At 42.1% G+C, this 21,417-nt stretch overlaps 1 protein-coding gene across 1 annotated transcript in view; it reads right to left on the bottom strand.

Moving 5' to 3' along the window:
- Nucleotides 1–226: 226 nt before the first annotated feature.
- The window catches only part of PELI2 (pellino E3 ubiquitin protein ligase family member 2), a 72,967-nt gene continuing 51,776 nt past the window's right edge, over nucleotides 227–21,417 (bottom strand). The window contains exons 3-6 of the mRNA XM_083736782.1: nucleotides 14,533–14,634; nucleotides 10,242–10,439; nucleotides 8,584–8,772; nucleotides 227–6,277 (exon numbers count right to left, since the gene is read on the bottom strand). Of these exons, the coding sequence (XP_083592908.1) occupies nucleotides 5,711–6,277; nucleotides 8,584–8,772; nucleotides 10,242–10,439; nucleotides 14,533–14,634 (1,056 nt within the window). The 3' untranslated portion in view covers nucleotides 227–5,710. The remainder of the gene's footprint in view (nucleotides 6,278–8,583; nucleotides 8,773–10,241; nucleotides 10,440–14,532; nucleotides 14,635–21,417) is intronic.

Here is a 21,417-nt window from a genome sequence, read left to right on the forward strand (position 1 = left end):
TTCAAATATCGTTCCCAGCATTTTAAATGAATTAGGGTCCACTAAAGAGGTCTGTCCATCCATGATCTAGTAAGAGGGAGTTCTCACTTGCTCTTTCACTCTCACACAAATATTTATTCAACTGGTCACACAATGTGGCGCTGCCTTTAAGCATTATTCACAAAGCAAACACTGAATTCCTCTGACAGCTCTGAAGAGTGAAAAAGAATCAAAAGGAGTCAGGTGGTAATACTCGAATACCTTTTATTCCCCCCCCTCCTGTAAAATGGCTTGTACTTCCAAAACGTACAACAGTTAAATTGTGTTAATATCCATTCACATTGATGTATATAAAAGGCCAGCTTTCACAAACATAACTCAGAACGTTCAACAGCTGGTAACACTTTTGAAGTAAACATTGCCATTACCCCCATTCCCAGTGGGCTCATGGGAATGAGATGCAGTTCTGAAATTTGGGCTTGGGTTTTTGTTTTGTTTTTAAGAAATGTATTTAGAGCATAGCAAAAATATACTTTTACTTGTTGGATCATGCTACAATTTTATCCAGGTGCCGAGTTCACAAGGAGAATGTCAAAAAGTCATGTGTGCCTTGAAATGCGTTTGCAGAGGGCTTGCTGCTGAAATCTCGCTCAGATACATGGCAAACTACCATAGGAGTCTCAGGAAAATCCATAGCTCACTGGCAAAGGCATGGGCTTTGCAGGCAAACAGACTCAGATTCCGTCCCTGGCACCATTGTTGAAAGAACCTTGAAGATCAGGCTGGGCAGGGGGCATCAGAGGGGAGAGCCACTGCTTGTTCAAAACAGTACTCAGCAGGTATCTGGAAACGTACGTCAGAGCCTGTGTGCTATGGTCTGAAACAAGACTGAAATGGTATTGCCATTGTTGGGGAAGAGATGTGGCAAAATAAAATAAAATAAATGCTTTTCACGACTTCTGGGAGACCATCTCACCCCTCAGTCACCTCCTGTTTATGGCTCAGAGCAGATCAAGTACTTTGATCGCTTTTCTTTCTCTGAAATAGGCTTTTCTGACAAAGTTAAACACCACCACCATTCCGGTCAAGAAACAGCACAGGTTGGCTAGGTTAAAATCCCAAATCACTCAGATTCCACAACTACCCACTGCCCTGCTTTGCTCTTCCTTCCAGATTGCCCTTCAAACAATTATCACGTGCATTTTCGGTGCCAGCAAGATCAACAGCTTTCAAAAACTAGAAAGTGCTCTAAACAACACAAAGTCTTGGGGTAAATTAAATACCAGTTAATTTATCGCGGCATAAGCTTTCATGGGCTCATCAAGCCTGACAAAGTGTGTTTGAGTCTCTGAAAGCTGATGCCGCAATAAATTTGATATTCTTTAATGTGCCCCAAGACTCCTTGCTTGCTTTGCTGCAAAGCAACCACCTCTCTCAAAACAATGAATGCTCTTTTTCCCCCCCCAAGCAAGCTTCTCAGTGAAGCCAAGGAGAAATTTGCATAATTGACTTGGGATCGATAGGAATTTTTGTTTTTTGTTTTGCTTATTTTAAAGGGAAATGGTTTGCTGATCTCTGCAGGGGAAAGTTACACCTCAAGAACAATTTAGGACTGTTCACTAAATTTTTAAGGGACCAAAGTTGCTGCTGGGCTCAAATTATTTTCCAGAGTCGTTTGGATCATGGGGTTGATATGACTGGTTAAGGCACGCCCATTTAAAATCAAATTTGGGGCAAAAAGGAGCACAGCGGCTAGAGGAGTAAGTTATTATGGATTTTCTAAATTAGGCTATTCTCTAAAAACAGGTGTACCAAAAAGGGTTATCCAGAACTGGAGAGCCAACTTCCATGGAACATGTAGGCATCATAAATCAATCTTAGGCAGTTCAAAATGAACTTCCTCTCTACAGACATTAACTGTTCCTGTACTTTCTACCTAGAAATAGTGAGAAAGACATACAAGCATCAGCAGGGAAAGACGTTTAGAGCCAGAAGGTGGAGTTTAGCCAAAGCTTGTTTGGAAACAGCTAAACCAGAACAGTTCAGTGGGGAAAAAAGTTCTTATTGTTTTGATGCTTTCAGAGACAGATGCACACAACATAGGTAAAACTATCGTTTACTAAACCAATCAATGTCTTACAACATGGAGGTATGAAAGCTTTCAATGGCAAAAAATTGTGAAGTCTACCTATGCCCTACACGCCAGCCATATCACTCACTCGTGTTAGCCGCAATGAGACTTCGTTCAACAAAATCTGGATTGATTCAGAAAGAACTCAACTCCTCTGACTTCAGTCTTTCTCGTGCTAATCAGCATTGGAGCATGGGTCCGGATTCAATGTGCTCTCAAACACTGACAATCATGGCAGCACAACAGCGATCTTGTACACTAGTTTTGCCATTCACGGTAAAGTCTGGGATAATCTAAACTTCAACTAGGAAGTATAGGAACTGCGAGAAGAGCAAAAAGCAATGCAATTTGGACAACTCTTTGGATATACAGAACACCAGAAAACTTTATGGAAATGAGCATGCCAGAATAGTCAGTGCTTCAGAGCTACTGAACACAGCCTGAGCATTATGGAAACCTGGGAAATCTTCCAACTGTTCCAACATCATTCTCTTTCTCACAAAAATGCAATGAAAACAGGGGTGAATCCAACACTTTTGACATTAATGTTACAGTAAATCAGTTCCTCTTGTTTCTCGAAGCACCCACTAGATGCACCTGTCACCGTGCGGAACCTAGGTCACAAAAAAGGATTCAGAATCACAGGTTGGACTGTCCAATGGATCCTTCTTCAAAGAGTCTGGAAAAGCTTCAATGTAATCCACAACTGAAGTGGGAACAATCTCTAGGTATACATTCACACATGGAAGGAAACCTAATTGTGGGAATATTCTACACCTGAGCAGGGCCTGAGTCATCGCTACTGTGTTTGTCTGCCCTTGGAGTTGGCAAGCAAGGCAGATTTCAAAACTCTGATTTTATGATATTTTGCCAGTCGGCAAAAGGCCTCTTGATAACAGAGCCTGGAGAGCAGCAGACAGAAGAAAGGAGGGGTCTGAGGCACCTATAATAAAAGATCAGGATGGGGTTACAAACCGTGACACAAAAACAGGGTTATCGTCAGAATTTGAGCTACACATTTGTCTTGAGGAATATCAAAGGTGAGGAGCACTCATTTTAAAAAGGCACTAGGACAAAGTGTTTATAAAACAATTGGCCCTATTTCCCAACCTACTGAGTGGGGCAGGCAAGCTACGGAGTATGGCATTTGACAGAAAATGCAGCAGAGTGAGTGAAACCTTTCCAAACAAAAGAAATTGGTGCATCAACTTAAAATGCTGAACTTTTTTATACAGCAAAATTGTATTAAACAGCAGCAGATAAAAACAACATGCCCCATCACCCAGTGGGCAATGAACATCTGAAAATGTTTAAAAGGTTAACTATAAAACAATATTACATCCAAAATATGAACAGGCCAGTTCAAGTATATACACAATATATTAAAATCATATAAATTATATATTTATACAAAGGGCACACACATAGCAAGGGGTTGCTGTGAATTTAACAAAATGGAGAGCCAAACTGCAAGAATCACTTCAGACGTGCAATTAATTTTTCCCTGTGGGTTCTTTTTTCATGTCAACATTGAAGAACTAATACCTCTGATACCACAAGTACGGTGGTGGGGGGGGGGGATGGAGAAGCATAAAAATACCCCAAGCAGATGAAAATGCGAATATGGTAAGGGCATTATAGTACATGAAATCCCAGTCAGTTCACAATGAGCACTGAGTTGCCTCCTTTACCACAACTCCACCCACCCACTTCAAACCAGGAATTTCAAACCACATAGGGGATGAATTAATTCTGGGTATTTAATAGTAACATTTGGTGTTTCTCTGAATCTCAAAATAGAGAAAAGGGGGATGGGGAGGACAGATGGCAAACTGAAAAGATAATAACCTGTGTTAAACTACTGCAGGATGTTTGCACATTGGACAGCATCATAGAAGGAAGCTCAGCAAAACAGCTTATTTTTAATTACTGATTTCAAAATAGCTACCAAATATTTAACCATCTGTAGGAGGATTCTTGGTGACTCGCATGTTTAAGACTCAAAGAGTGTCCCAAACCAGCCATCACATCTTGGCCAGCGTGTCTTACGTTTTGCAAGAGAGCAGACCGAAACCTTCTTGCTGATGTAGCAAAGCAGCCACTTAAATAACTAGATTTATAACAAGTCAGTTTGCTCAAAGGGGCCAAGACATGCAAGGGGAAAACGCTATCAAGTGGCAATAAAGCCAAAAAGGCAGAATTAGAAACGGACAGAAAACTGTGAACATGGCGAATGTAACTGCATATATGTAAAAAGTAACACAAATTGCATCAGATGCAAAGCTGAAAAGGGGTGATATCATATTGTGCCTTACCATCCCTGGGTTTTCATGAAAGCTGTTTTCATGTTATCACAAATCCCTGTGTTCCCACATTGGTGAAGGAGCCAGTTTTCATTGGCTTCAACCCCTGGTGCTGCAGCAACACCAGAAAATGATGGAGCCATGTAGGCAAGGCCAGCCTTGGTGGGAAGGGCATGCACAACACGGCACAGCCATATAACAAAGTCATTCAAACACACAGTTAAGGGCACAGGATGAAGTCATGGGAAAGTGGCTCTTGCAACACTATGACAACATATGAAGGGGCCCAAGGTTGGTCACAAATTAGCTTAATGTTGGTGCGAAATCTATGAAACACATGGCAGGATGGTAGTACAGTGGCTGTCAGAGAGTTGTGCTGCCTCAGGAAAGTCAGAAGAAAACTAATCTTTTTGTACATAAAAAAAGTGACCTAACACATCTGTTGGACCAGATAACCCGTATCTTAAATCTTCCCACATTATGTTTCACGCGTAATGCTGAATACAGGAAGAACATGCAAGGGTAACTTCTGTGTCAAAAAGACATTAATATGCGAAGTGACAGCGATCTCCAAATTTCAAGTAATTTTGAGTATTTTTTCTTTCTTTTTGGACAGCTGCATTACACCACACTGCAGAATTCCATAATATTTTTGTGCTATTGTTTATGAAGCCAACCTTTCGTGTTCACGGCTTGTTTAATGCATGTATCTAGTGAACATTCACCCAGGTTTGCTCACACATTCAGTACATCCTCTTTGAGAATGAACTATTCAAGTTAATTATATTGCAAATTAAAAAGACAGAGAGAGAGAGAGAGAGAGAGAGAGAGAGAGAGAGAGAGAGAAGGACAGACAAATTACATTCTGTATGCTCCTTTTAGCTTGAAAAAATATGTGTCTTAAAGGCTTGTCAAAGTTTAGAAGAAAAGCATTTCTGTTAAAAAATCCAAGATTAAAAAATCATTAAGACATTGGTATCTTTTTTTTCTGCTTCTGATCAAGGGTACTAAGAAAAAAATATTACAAATATACTACAATTTTACCAAGAAGATGTCATCATGAACATGCTTCTGTTGAGCATGCAATGCCACTGATATCTGTTTGGTTCCAGGTATCAGTGTATCACCACACTCCACATTACTCCCAGCTGGTTTCTCCCCCCCCCAACCCCGAAAAGCCCTCATTAATAACAATCCTATAAAAAGGTAAAATCTAGAGTTAGTGGCAAATTCTTTATCTTCACAGTAAATTGTTAACCATGTGAGCTTTATCGTGGTCATCTGTAAAATGGTGTCGTCAGTCAATTGGACCCTGAAAAATAAGTTTGACACAGTTCTGATCTCCGGACAGCTGGGTAGCGCAGAAAGGGCAGGCAGCATGGAACGCATGAGTACCATGTGGCAGTGGGATCTGGGACCAGTATTTGGCAGATTTCTCCGAGCACACATGCCCACAAGGGGTGAAAGCATACGTTGGAGGACCAGCATCAACATAAAAGCCTGCCTCGCACCCGAGCCAGAGAGGCACATAGGGACCAACGGTTCTGCACATAGGACACTCACGCTCGTTAGCTTCTGTGTCGCTACGGTGCCCCCAGTTGTGATAGCCATGGACGTGGCCACAGCTGAGGTAAGCCCAGGGCTGTTTCTCTTCCACCACTTCCTTGCGGTTGATGCTGGGAAACGCCAGCGTGTTCAGCCCCACGGGGCACTGGGGTCTCGCTGCATTGATCTCTTGCCGTAGAGCCTCTATGTGTTTCTGAGTCGGTGTATGAAATAAACCATCTGCTGTTCTCCACAGGAGTGTGGCTCCACACAGATCAATGAGAGAACCATCTTGCAGGACGTTGGTTTCATTTTCTACCTAAAAGGGCAGACGGAGATGGAGAACGGTTTGGCAGCTAATTCATTCTGAAGCGAAGTGACCCCACCCCACGCAATGCATTTTCCACACACACCCCTTTTCTGTCAGCCTCTTGTACATCCAATGTAGCGTTCAAGTTCCTTCTGTTCTCCTACATGGATTTTATGTAGAAATGTTGATGCAATAGCCCCTCCTCTACATCAAGCTGCTACAGATTAAACAAAAAAGCAAATCCAAATTCCTTTCTGTCCTGGTATCTCCATTTCCTCCTCAACTGTTGTTGTCTTGCTTACCGCTAAATTAGGCAAAAGTAATGGAACTTACAATGCAGATGTCACTCAATGTGTCATGTAAACTGATGTAACTGCATAAACAAGAGTAATATCTTTTGACAGATCCTGCAGGATAGCCATGATACTATGTTGTTGTGGCAAGGGTCTTGTGGCCTCTTATTAGTCTAAAAACATTCACTGTAACAAAGCCCACTTTGTCAGAGGCATGACATGGCAAGTTGGCAAGAGTATAGTGGTACCTCAGGTTAAGAATTTAATTTGTTCTGGAGGTCTGTTCTTAACCTGAAACTGTTCTTAACCTGAAGTACCACTTTAGCTAATGGGGCCTCCTGCTGCTGCCGCGCCACTGCCATGCGATTTCTGTTCTCATCCTGAAGCAAAGTTCTTAACCCGAGGTACTATTTCTGGGTTAGCAGAGTCTGTAACCTGAAGCGTCTGTAACCTGAAGCATCTGTAACCTGAGGTATCACTATATATGCATGCACAGTGAGTCTGGCCACAATTGCACACAACTGTGGCCAAAAAGTGCAAGAGATCATCAACAGGCATGTCTTCACACATTCAGAAGAAGAAGAGGAGTTTGGATTTGATATCCCGCTTTATCACTACCCGAAGGAGTCTCAAAGTGGCTAACATTCTCCTTTCCCTTCCTTCCCCACAACAAACACTCTGTGAGGTGAGTGAGGCTGAGAGACTTCAGAGAAGTGTGACTGGCCCAAGGTCACCCAGCAGCTGCATGTGGAGGAGCGGGGAAGCGAAACTGGTTCACCAGATTACGAGTCCACCGCTCTTAACCACTACACCACACTGGCTCAGCTTATTAGGAGACGAGGCCAGAATTACTTCAAGATTGCCACACGCATTGTGTTCAAAACTAAAACTCTTCTGAAACTTTTGTTCTTTTGGCACACAATTCATCAGCAACAAGTTTGGATTTAAATGAAGCAGAAAGGTCATACTGCAGACTCTCACAGTCATGGTCAGAACCATCCATCACAGAAACTGCAGGCTGAGAAGAATGCAAAGCAGCATTTTCTGCCTAGCATTCAGGAGACATTCCATTTTTGGAGCAAGATGGATTTTTCCCTCCCTTATAAGGCCAGAGGATAGGACAAAACATTAAGCCACCATTCAAGTTAACCAGCGACATACCACAAGGCAACCACTGTGAGCCCAGTAAGGGACAATTCCCAGTGGTATGGAAAGACTTGGCTACCATCATGCACACTTTGGTAACATCAAGATGAGATTACTACAACATGCTCTATTGGGGCTGCCACTGAGGCTACAAGTAGTGCAAAACATCAAGAGTGAGGGCACCCAACAGAATTATTACCCCAACTTCAGTGGCTTATTAGCTAAGGTAAAGGTAAAGGTACCCCTGCCCGTATGGGCCAGTCATGACCGACTCTGGGGTTGCGCGCCCATCTCGCTTAAGAGGCCAGGGGCCAGCGCTGTCCGGAGACACTTCCGGGTCACGTGGCCAGTGTGACAAAGCTGCTCTGGCGAGCCAGCACCTGCGCAGCACACGGAAACGCCGTTTACCTTCCCGTTATAAAGCTTATTAGCTACTTTTACGCTTTATTGAAAATGGCAGCATTGAGCTTTAGGCCTAGGATCAGTATATTTTTACTGTAGTTTTACAGTTTGTTAGAAGCTGGCCAGAGTGGCTGGAGCAACCCAGATGGGCAACATATAAATAATAATTATTCAATTATTATATCTTAAGGGCTGTTATCTCAATAATTAACTGTGCTACCACACTTTCAAGGATTGCCAGCCAGGTCTTCCCGGCCCATTTCTCCTGGTGCTAAGACCCTTTTATTTAGGAGATCTTTAGGACTAGAGGATTAGAGTTTTGTTTACTGTAATGTTTCTGTTGCTTTATTCCTTATACTATCTAGGTTGCATTTTTAATTATGGTTTCTTTTCATATGGAAGCCAATTTGAGTAATATGGAGAAATATGCCTAGAAAGTTTTGAAATAAAGCTATCATGAACTTCCCAACTTACTAGTTTGCCTCTTTGCTGAGCAGATCTTGTTTCACGCAGAGTATACACATCACCACAAACTGAAATTTCCCGCCAGACTCCCGGTTTTGATTCTTCAGTGAACCCTCCTTTTGGATGCATGACTAGAACGCCATTGGTTGTTAATCCATCCATGTGCCCATCGGGATTTTTCCATTTTGCTGCTTTTTCCTATACAGAAGGCCACAGGAAGAAATAAAAGATAAATAAATTACTCAGCCTTTCAAAACTTGTAACGGTATTCAAGATTGCAACCACAAGTAAGCTTCCCAAAGAAAAATAGCTATAATAAAGGAAGGGTTGCTTCGAATTCTAAACTCAACATTTAGCACAGAACAGCAAAGTAAACATCTGCACACAATTACAACTATTACTAATAGTTTGGCTAATAAAACAGCTTGCCTCTATATCAGAAGGGACAGAAAGAAAATCACATTAGTGTTTAAACTCCTAAACAGCCTAGCCCCAACTATCTGAAAAACTGCCTCCTTCCCTACCCTCAATCTGTCTTCCATGTTCCAAGCCATGGATCTCTTCACAAGTGTACACATCATTTACATATATTGCTACTCTTCCTCCCTTCCTGTTTGATCTATTCCATTTGAGCAGGTTGTACCTTTCAATTTCTACATTCCATTCATGAGTCTCACCCCAACAGCCTATATTTGCCATCCTATATTAAGAGCTCAAGTTCTTCTTGCTTGTTTCTCATACTCTGTGCATTTGTGTAGAGACAACTGAAACCATGAAACACACTGCTGCTGCCTCTATAACACTCAATAAGGAGTCACCTGCCACCACCACCACATGACTCCTCCTTCCCTGGGAATTGTTCTGTATGCTGTACCTTCTGCTGCCACCTTGATGTTTCTGAGGTCTGCAACCACTGTTCTTGCTTCTCTGGCCAAGAATCAGTGTCTGAGGTGAGAGCATAGAATCAACTTTGTAGCTCCAGAGACACAGCATGGCTCCTGATAGTCCTACTTTTTGTGTCATGTTGCTCCAGAGTATTGTCTCCTGAATTGGGCAATCTTCCTCCTCCCTAGGGGTACTCTGCCTACATCTCTGTTCCAGAACAGTCCACTCTAGTCTAGCAAGAATGTCCTCATGTTACCCGGTGGCTTGAAGTGTGGACAGGTGGGCCTCAAGTTACTGGACCTCCTCTTTCAGCGTGGTAACCAAGCTTACAGATAGCAGTTCCAATACCTCTCAAGCATATGGAAGGATGGGCCTTTCTGCAATTCCACTAGCATCCCATCACCTCCTCTATCGTCAATTTTGCCCAACTGGGCACTTGATTCCACATTGCAATGTGGGTGAGATTAATCCATCCTACTTCCAGATTTACTATGGTAACATTAGCTCATGATGCAGCACATAGTCTTGCATGGAGAAGATCCCAAATTGATATTCTGGAATATCCAGTTAAAAAGATCAAGTAGCAAGTGATAGGAAAGATTTTGGACTGAGACACTGCAGAGCTGCTGCCACCCAAGAGTAGACTATGCTGGGCTAGATGGAAAATAATCTGACAGTTTCCTATGTACTATGTGTTAATATTAAGAAAAAATAATCTGCAGTTGAATGCCAGCAAACAGAGGCATGACAGAGAGGCTTGCAGAGAAGCTACATGTACTTACCCCAAGGAATATGTTTTTAGAAGAGTCAAATCCTGCTGCAAAGATTCTGGCTGTGTATGGTGTGTTCCTATCACAGACAATGCGGCATGCAAACCTGGAGATGGTGCTTTGGGTGATCTGAGTTTCATCACCATTTTGACTGCCAGAAATTGTATCTGTTACAACAAAATCTATGGGGCTCTCTGTCGATCTGCCAACCTGAAGACATTGAAAACATATTTTAGAGAAATACCTTAGATGATATGGTTACATTATACATTACGTGTAGAAAGGTTGTTTGCTAAAACACAATAAACTGACTGACTCTTTGGAGAACTATGCAATGTGAGAGCATGTGAAACCTTAAATAAGAAAAATCTATGGGTAACTTGTACATCTAGGTAGATTCAAGTATTATCCAGAAATCAATAAACGTAAGTAGGCATCTTGCTCTCATTCTAAAACTGTTTTAGTTACATGGGGTACCTTCAAAATTTGAATGACTTGTAATAAAAGCAAGCCCCTCAGAAGATCCCCCTGCTCCCCACAAAAATGTACAAAAGCTTTTGTCTGTTTTTAGATTTAAAAGATCCACTCTACAAACCAATGTTAAGTAATCCTGAATTACTTTTTAGACACCCTAGTATACAAATTTAACACAATGGCTTCAATTAATGAGTTCCATTAGCAGAAGGCCTTCTCAGTGGGACTTTCTCCCTCCTCTCCTCGCATGGTTCCCACCAAAATAGTTCCTGGTCTTTTGGGGGGAGAACGCCCAGAACAGCATGGTGCATTGGTGGATGGTGGCGGGGGGGGGGGTCACTCTATTTGACAAGCTGAAATTGCTTGCCATGGTAGAACAATCCCTTAGCACAAGAATGAATTTCTCCTAACGTCTCTTAAAAGGTAAAGGTAAAGGACCCCTGACAGTTAAGTCCAGTCGCGAACGACTCTGGCGCTCATCTCACTTTACTGGCCGAGGGAGCCAACGTTTGTCCACAGACAGTTTTTCTGGTTTGTGTGGCCAGCATGACTAAGCCGCTTCTGGCGAAACCAGAGCAGCGCACGGAAACGCCATTTACCTTCCCACTGGAGCGGTACCTATTTATCTACTTGCACTTTGATGTGCTTTCGAACTGCTAGGTTAGCAGGAGCTGGGACCAAGCAACGGGAGCTCACCCCGTCGCAGGGATTTGAACCACTGACCTTCTGATTGGTAAGCCCTAGGCTCAGTGGTTTAGACCACAGCGCCTTTCACTAAATGCTAAGGAGGAAATCATTTCACCCAGAGAGGGAGCTATATTGCAGCATGCATACGTGTTCATGGCTCCACCTTTCTATTAAATATTTTAGGAGCACAGAATGTAAGAAGGTGACTTCTACTGAGTCAGAACATTGCTCAATCTTGCTCAGTACTGTCTACACTAACTGGAAGTTGGTCTCCAGGGTTTCGGGCTGGAGTCCCTTCCAGCCCTGGAGTTACTAGGAATTGAATTTGGGACCTTCTACACAAAGGGCAGATGCTCTATCGCTGAGCTATAATCCTCACCAAATTTTCTGCTTCATTGGTATTACTTGACTACTTTTGGCATCAAGATGTCAACGGCTGCACTTGAATGTTTCACTTATTAAAAGAAGAGGTATTAGTGGTGTGTTATGGCATAAAAACTATTACAGATTGCTCAGCTGCAGAAACACTGTGATGGGTGAAAATGAACGTGGCAAGCCCTGAATTTCTGTTACCGCTTTAACTGCAGTAAAAGTAATATATATTTGTCTTGCTCTTGAAGAGACTAATGTTGCTTCTTGGAGCTATGCCATAAACCAGAATTAGGAACTTCCTAGACAACAGCAAGGAAATCAACAGATTTTAAGTTGGGTCTCTGTGCATCTAAGAATTGGAAAGAAACATGCGGCAAATTAAATATCATATTAAATATCTGAATCGCTTGGATTCTTTCTTCCAAAAAAGAGAATTCTATTTAAAGCTGTCTTCTAATGTCTGAAATTGACTACCAAGGTACAGGGTTGTGCTGTTTTGCTGTATCATTTGAGTTTATGAAACATTCTAACTGCAAAATTCTGCCGGATTTATTATTTGCTAGAAATATTTGCTGTGGAAGACAGGGTAGCGAAGATAAGCCTTCTTGCTTTATTCTACTAAAATGCTAATCAAGCACCTCTGTAGAAAAGATGAAAATATAGTACAGGTGACTTTCAATTTACACTGGGATTATGGTCCAGAAATAGCGCATAAAGCCAAAATCGTGTATTGTCAAAACACATCGGGTTCAATGGTGGGTGGGATTGCCAAAGTTTTTATTCCCGGGTGCCTGTCCCTTTCCACCCTCTTTTTCTTTTAAAAAAATGCTTGCGGGATTCGGGGGGAAACTGGCTGGCGGCTGTGAGAACAGGGTAGGACTATATGGGCCACTGGCAGATCCAGCAAGATCTACTTATGTTCTTAGTTCAACAGTTAAGGAATTACCAGCCCCTCTATGTCTAAAGGCCAACTGTAATAGTCCAACATTTGTAAGATAAATCGCCTAGAAAGCTTCACATATTGTCTGCTATTCGAACTAGCATAACACAACCACTTCACTCCTTGAAGATATTAGATAACTTTGGTTCAAGTGGGGTAATCAAAGCAAGACCACAGGGTGATCGAGTAAAGGGAGCCAATGTGGAATATTGTATATGGTGAGTCTTTTAAAAAATGCCCCGTGGAACATGTGTACTCTGTATCCACAGGGCCTCTTTTAAAGGACTCACCCTGTATTTCTCCCTGCCCCAAAACAAATCGAACCCAGCTGAAAATCCTACAGTTTATGAATCAATGAACTGTCAGCTCATTTTAGACATATTTATCCCAAACATGAGCCTTGCATTTTCAGTACAAATTGGCATTCTCAGAAAGCCCAGATATGTATAAAGGTAAAGGTAAAGGACCCCAGACAGTTAAGTCCAGTCGCGAACGACTCTGGGGTGGTGGCGCTCATCTTGCTTTACTGGCCGAGGGAGCCGATGTTTGTCCAGTTAGTTTTTCATGTGGCCAGCATGACTAAGCTGCTTCTGGCGAAACCAGAGCAGTGCACGGAAACACCGTTTACCTTTCCGCTGGAACGGTACCTATTTATCTACTTGCACTGGTGTGCTTTCAAACTGTTAGGTTGGCAGGAGCTGGGACCAAGCAACGGGAGCTCACCCCATCGCGGGGATTCGAACCGCCAACCTTCTGATCGGCAAACCCTAGGCTCTGTGGTTTACACCACAGTACCACCCACGTCCCCTTAGATATGTATAGGATCGCATATTACTAATAAATAAATTAATAAAATTTGTATACTGCCCTTTATCCATAGATAGATCTCAGGATGAGTCACAGCATAGAAATACAATATTGTGTGGCATAAGATAGTACTGTATACATCATGACTGTGAATGGACCAAGGAGACCTAATCCCCTAACACTAGTGAATCTAAAGAGAAATGGACCCACATGGTTGAAGAATAGGACAACACTGGGAGCTCCATGTAATATACTGAGTTTTCCAAAAGACAGGCAGGTTTTTATATTAACAAACAATTTTCTAGTACGCACTGTGCTTTGAAAGCACAAGAGATCTCTCATCGCTGTGAAGCACATACGGATGTGGCAGAAAGTATTTTAACTGAAACAATGCGTTTAAGTAATGGCTTTGTTTGTGCTCCTGGAAGAAAACCAAGAACCTATTTTTGAGCATCTGTAACTCAGTATATTTACTGCTGAATGAATATGTCATTGGAAAGACCTAGAGAGCATCACTAAATGAAAATATAAATAATGCAGCCACCACCAGTTCCCACTGGGAGTGCTTTCAAAAGAGCAAGAGTGGGACACAGTCCAGGCTCAAGATTATTATTGAAAGGCCTGTAGAATGCCTTTACACTTTTGCCAATAACAAAAGCCAGTAGTGAATTTTGAAAGGATGACACACTGAGCAAAAAAAGAGCTGTGACAGTTCAGAGTAAGATAGTGGGAAGGCTTTTCAGTGTCAGAAAAACAAGTATGCAAGTAGTTAGTGTGCAGTCACATATGACAACAAAGCACATACTTTGCTGCATGTACGTGTACCAAAGCTTCCCAGTGTGCACTTCTAAAACCAATGTGCAACCTGCAGGTAAGGCCCTTCCTTCAGAGAGAGCAACATCTGAGAATAAACCCTGTACTCCAGGACACCATTTCTGTAAGCCATTTCAGGACATCGTCACACAGGAAATACGCTATAAAAGCCCACAAGCAGCTGTTTTTAGGTCATGCAAATGCACTTACCTGAAACATATCTGTATCTTTGTCGTGTGTATATTCCACTACCACCGTCTGGCTTCTTGACAACGTGTAGGATATACTGTGCTGCCCTTTACAACTGATGGCCTGTGGAATAAGACAGTTCCTGCTTTATTTAAGTAACGTCTGAGTCAGGGAAAAGCACATCACTTCAACATTTGTAAATGCTGTTACAGCCATTACCGAGTTTCTCCCTATCCTGGCTAATTCAATTTGTTTATGCGGTTTGCAGCAAGTGTGGCTCAGCCGCAACTCTGGATCACAACAAAGAGCATTGCTAAGGGAGTTCCCATGCAAGGTGCGACCCTCCCCCCCCCCACGAGCAAAGCTCTTGTTTATGAACAGAAAATTACGAAGATCTGTCCTTTAAAAAACAAACCAAGATAGAATCAAGACAAATGAATCTTGAATGCAACCATGCAAGTTTTACTTTTCACACTTTCTCTCTTTTAGGCACACAATTTTTTCAAATGACCCACTTCCATAATCAAAAAAGAAAAACAGCCTGTTTTCTTTCCCATGTCTACCAAATCTAACCCAGATGCCTCGAAGGAGCAGTGACGTTCAAAGACAGGTACTGTATCTTTTCCAGGCCTATTCTGCTTCTAGAGAGTCCTTAACTAGAGATATCAGGGACCAAACCAAAAAGCATCCATGTACTGAGCGACAGGTGAAATCAGATTTGTAAAATTTGCCAAAGACTGGTCAGATATTTTAAAAGCATTTTTAGAACAAAAAGGTATTTTCATCAACTTGCTTGATAGCTGAGCTAATCACAAATGAAATTAACTTTTAAAAAAATTATAAACAAATAACTTGGGATAGCAGTCAGCTATGTTTTATTCAGAGTAAACTTATTGAAATCAATGTTCATTAAGTTCAATTGGTCTACTATGAGTAAAACTTAACTGACTACCACCCATAGCTTTTAACTATGTTCTGGGAGGAATTCAATGTGATTGTTCAGCCAGGGGAGGCATTATGGCTTACCAGACAGAACTATTTCACCTTTTTCCTCCCGCATGCTGTTGCAGGGATTTTTCCAACTTCCCCACACCCACAGTGGGAGGGGGGAGCCCCATTGCACAAGAGGAAATCTTCTCATAGGACTTTCACTGATGGAACCCATTAGTTGAATCCCACCCTTTTCTCCTTTGGCTTTTATCCAGAAATACCAGGGTCATGAAATTAAAGCAACAGTGCCTATGAAAAGCAGAAATGATTTTTGAAAGCAATTTTACTAAGGCAGCTTCTCTGAAGCACAGTTAAATAAAAAGCAGTCAGGTGGCATTCACTGACCAGTCTCTGACACTGAGCTAAGGACCCTCCCATAATAAAGGGGAAAGATGAAGCCACAGTGGTGACAGATATGCTTCAAAAGCTGGAACTTTCCATAAAAGAGAATAGAGTCTGGCAGCCAGTTCACTAGAGATAAATGACCCTAAATTCTGTTCTGTCTCTGCCTGTTTAGATATTTGATTAGAAGTGGAAGAAAGTTGAAAGAATATCAGCCAACACTCAGGGCTTCTCAGCTACTGGATGATAAAGGCCATTTCACTGATTTTTATTTGTTTGGGTGCACACCTAAGATGCATTAAGCATACATCTAACAATGTCAAGTACAACTGCAAAAAACCCCAAATAGTTAAGAGAAACAGACACTTCATACAAAGCACAACAGTCAGAAAACCACAACGGTCTTCTTGTTGAGCACGTACATTGTGACAAACCAATTCTGTTGCTGAGTAATATTCTAAATGGCCCCAAGTGGCTACGCAAACAACGAAAGGATTGTTTAGGACTGGAGTTCACACAAGGAACTGTGAAATATTCAAAGACATAGGAGCCAACTCCTAGGCTCTGAGGTCTCTTCAGCCCCCCACCCCCATATTTGAGGTGGACGGGGCCCCCCCAAAGTTAATGGACACTGCCATTCAATTGGTATATGTTTGCTGCATCTTCTGATGGGTTTTGCAGGGCAGGGCTTACCTGCCCCCCCCCCATATTTTATTCAAGTTGGTATCCTTGCTCAATGAAAAGTCTTAACGTAACATTCTGAGATGCTCCAAGATAGTACCAGAAGCTCCTCTTTCAGGGGTTTCAGAATGTTACTGAATTTGTGTGTGGTACTGAGTAAAAAATGCATCAAAAGTAAAGAACGGTGAGTACATCTGAACCTGCCTTAGCTTTAAGTTCAATTTTATTTTTATTTTTTTTAAGGGGTTCTCTCCTCCCTAAGACTGTGCCCTTTTGATTTCTGCTGCAGTAATAAATTGGGAACAATAAAGGGTTACCATCTGTACAGGTCAGAAACAGACTTCACTTTGATGAAGGCTTTACAGATGACTTGGCTTGATAAAGGGTGCAAGGGACTGGGAGACTAGTTAAAAGACCTTTGTGTCTACAGAAGCTACTAGCCCACATGGAAGGGCAAACTGCAACGAGACACCTGCTTATAATTAGAAAAGGGGTCAATGCAGCTTTACCAGGCATAGTAGCCTGATTTACATATTCAAGGACTCAAGTGGCTTGTTAGGAGTGAATGGCCAAAGTGCCGTAACAAACTCTGGATCCTAGGCTGAACACGCTTAAGAATAAGGGCAGCACAGTAGAAAACGAGCAACCCAGTGCTATACACAACTGGAAAACAAAATAAGACGCTAAGTGAGAGTCTGGCACAAAATGCTGCTTCGGTGAAAAAAATCCATTTTTATTTTTCTAATGCTCCCATCCCATTTAAACTGAGAATTTGGAATCATTAATATGAATGACAATTGTTCAAGCAAATTTGACTCCTTTTCCTCTAGGGAACTAATTGGGGCAGGATATTCCTAATAAGTTATTTTTAGCTCTGCTGCCTAGGGTAGCAGAGTGGAATTCTGTCCTCATTAGCTTGTGAAAGGCCATGGCAGACTTCCACACAAATCCAACTGGTGCAGGAGCTGACATTTAAGACCTGGTGAAAACTTCTCATTTATTCTAAATATCCTCTAGCACATCGCTAATGTTCAAACTCCACTTCTTAAATGAATATTTGGTTCTTGTTAAAATAACCACTTGCAGATTTACTTTTGTTATTTTCCTAAACCCTTTATATGTCCGTTGGTTCTCTAGACCAGGGGTCTGCAACCCGCGGCTCTGGAGCCGCATGTGGCTCTTTTACACCTTTGCCGCGGCTCCGGGGCGGATACTAGCGAGGGGAGGAGGCACATTGTGCTCCCCGACACTCCCCACTGTGGCGGGCGCTGTACTGGCTGTGACGTTGCATGGGGGCGGTGCGTGCGTTAGTTATGCACCGTCCCGACGTCACCTTCCCGCCCGCCCGCTGTCAGATCGCGGCTCCAGAGATATATTTGCTTTAAATGTCGCAATGGTTTTGCGGCTCCCAGTTTTTTTTCTTCGGAAACGGTTCCAAGTGGCTCTTTTTGTCTTAAAGGTTGCAGACCCCTGCTCTAGACCAACTGTATAGATTTATTGTTAACTATTACTAACAGATGTTGTTCAGCCAGTCATTTTGCTTAACAGATAAGAAAGCTGTGGTATTTGGAATCATTAAAACTGAATTATGAGCAGACCTGTAGAACAACTTGAACAAAAAATTGTTGATTTTTGTAACAAAATACAGGACTAATGTAATTAAGAGTATATGGTACCCCATCATGCAGAAAGAAAACTGCTCAATGTTCAACCAAAAAAAGCCAATTAAGTTCACCAAGAATTTTGATACATTATGCATTTATGGCTACAAGATTCCTAGTTATCAAAAATCAAGGTCTATGCCATTTTTCTTAGGACTTGTCTTCACTGAGGAGCCACTTCGACCAATGGGGTGGGCACATGCCTGTGTTAGAAACTGGGAATAGAAATGGCTCCTGGAACCTAGGTTATGGAAGCAAAAACAGAATAGCTAGTTACCATTCCCCACCCCCAACCCCGTTCAGCAGCACTTTCTATTTATTCTTTCGAAATGCATGAACTAATTCACTATTCACATCAGTGACACATGGTTAATATCATATTTTCAATAGCAATTCTTAATTGGACACCACAGACATAAAAGGGGCTCAGCCCCTGCAATGGCAGCCAAAACCCTAAGTCATGAGAATAATGAATATTTTCAAATGCCAGCATATGTGTGTGTAGGACGCGTTATGTAAAGTATTGTGCTGGATTTAAACTTAGTTTAAACAGTACTACTTTTATAACAACAGCAGCCCTTTCACCCTAGCCTTAGTCATGCACATGCAGCTTTAGTCACTGAGGTCCCCAATCCATGCACGTTTTACTTGGGAGTCTCCAGTGCCACTGCAGAAGCCTTCCCACTGTTATTGGAGAGGTCCCAGCATCAGCAAGATGCTGCTCCTTTAATCTGGTGGTAGCAGGTGGGGTGCATAGCTGTCAACTTACAGATTTAAAAATAAGGGACCAGCAGCCTCGAAAATAAGGGATCAGCAGCCAAAATAAGGGATTTTAGTCAACCAGCAGCCAAACGAAGCCTCAAGCGGTGGTTCCCACAGCGCAGCAACCCGGCAAAGGGGATGCAGCAAGGAAAACCACCGTCACCTCTCCGCTGGGAAGCGCTGAGCAAAGGTGAGTCCCCAGGCAACACGGCCGATTTGATCGGCACAAGGCATGCAAGCTCCACCCGCCAGTCGTTCTTAGACTCCTTATTGGGTGAGCAACGCAGCCAAGCAACACAGTTGGAGCCTCCCTCCTCCCTGGCCGGCAGGGAGGGAGGGAGAGGAGCTGCTTCCTTTGAAACCCGGGAAATTTAAGGGACATCATCAATAAGGGACAGCAGCGGGACATGGAGCTGGGATAAGGGAGTTTCCCGCCAAATAAGGGATGCTTGACAGCTATGGTGGGGTGCCCATGAGGTGCCACTCCATTGGGGTTCCACCACCTAAGTGTGCAGTGTGCCTTATGGTTGGGCTGGCCCTGGCATTATCAAGTCTAGTCCCCTTGCTAAACAGCAGTCATTGGAAATGGGAGGGCGGTGAAATGGACAGACGAGGGATGTCACCATCTATCTTTGGACTGCCACCACTTTATATGTAGAGAAGACTGCTACTTTGTTAAACACACACCAGATGAAAATTAATTGGCCAGAATTACTGCTTCTATGTTGTAAGACAACAGTAAATCTGGGAAGTGAAATTGATCTGTATTGCCAATAAAGCCATTAAGTGTAATTTTCTGGTAACCTTTAGCAAAAGAGAACATTGCCATGGAAACCTCATGAGCTTTGAGTGCCGAGAAGGAAGCCCATCTGAAGCAGAATATTAGAAACCATTTTTAAAAGAATTCCTACATGCTTTTAACCACACACCTGGCCATCTTCAGTGTTTTTTCTTGCAAGATAAGGTCTTTTAAAAAATAACTCAGCTAAGCATGTGCATTTTGGAAGCGCTTAAAACACTTTGAATCCCACTGAGAATTTAATGCTGCAGAACATAAAGGTGAAAAATATTTTTAAAAGTAGGACTAAGTCAAAACTACTCATTATTTTAAAAAAACATTTTGGCAGTGCCTTCACCCCCACCCCACAAAATCTCCCTCCCTTGAGAGTTTTTCTGCACTTCTGGTGAAAATGTCCATATACAGTACATTTAAATTGCTCTCACCTGCTCACAACAACACAGCCAAATTTGTTTAGTTATGTGGTGTCTATGAATTTGTGGTTGAAAATGGGAGAGAGCACATTCATTGCAGTGATATTCATATTAATTCTAAATTGCATTTTTATTTTCAATTGAGAAAAAAAGAGTTTGAGAGCACACTTTAGGGTGTGCTCAATTTCTACATATAGGAAGTTTTATTTTTATGTACAATTTTCCACCCAGTCTGAACTGTACTTGTCCCCAACCTCCCAACATTGCTGAGGTACACCATGCAGTTATTCTGAACAGGTAAAGTGGCTATCCCCTTTGGAATGGCTGCACAGAAAACTTCAAAGGAACTAATTTATAAAATTTATACTTTACTTGCACATAAATGTCTGACTTAAATCCAGAGAAGATTGATCAATTATTCCAATAACAATTGCTCCCCAACCAATTCATTGCACCATCGGGCAGAGACAAATAGTGAAAAATGAATTGCAGTCACCACAAGGTACATAGCAAATGTTGTCTGTTGAGTCCTCTCACCACAACACATGGTTTCGTGCAAAACTGAGAGAGTCAATTTTGGATAGGTGTCAAAGCCAGTTGAACCAGCATAGTGCAACTATCAATATTCGCTTCCTTTAACTCACTGAAAAAGACTCTCATAGCTGGTAATAATCAAGACCAAACATGTCAGATTAGATTTCATATTATTGAGCCCAAATAGCTATAATGCCAAATCCTTCATTAGAACTATGAATATACATACATTCCACTGTAAACTGGGATCAGAGCAGGAAAAATAAAGTGATGGTTTGTAAGTTCTGTAATACTGCTTTCAAGAAGTTCAGAGTTTGAGTGGGTAAACAGCAGGCACTCTCACTGGTATAGCACGCTAATGAGATAAGACCCATCAAACAACTCCATTATTTTCGGACACTACAAACTCAATCTGACGCAAATCTATTTTGTATTGACAGCCAAAGATACTCTCGATAGGCACTCTGAGACCTTTAAACAGCTTCCCAATCTCTCTCGTGAGAAATGAGCAGAGACAAGAATTTAACCCTTGCCAAAATGCTATCGATTACGCACACAACTGGCATCCCTTAATGCTATGCAATAGCAAAACACAAACGGGGGGGGGGGGGAGAGACAGCTGGTTGAAGGCTGCTTTTTCATGAAAAGAAGAAGAAAAACAATGGGGAAAGATATCTTCCTTTTGATTGCCAAGCACTGCAATTTAGCACAAAACAGCCATAAA

Source organism: Podarcis gaigeae (genome assembly GCF_964106915.1).
Source record: "Podarcis gaigeae genome assembly, chromosome: 1".
NCBI lineage: Eukaryota > Metazoa > Chordata > Lepidosauria > Squamata > Lacertidae > Podarcis > Podarcis gaigeae.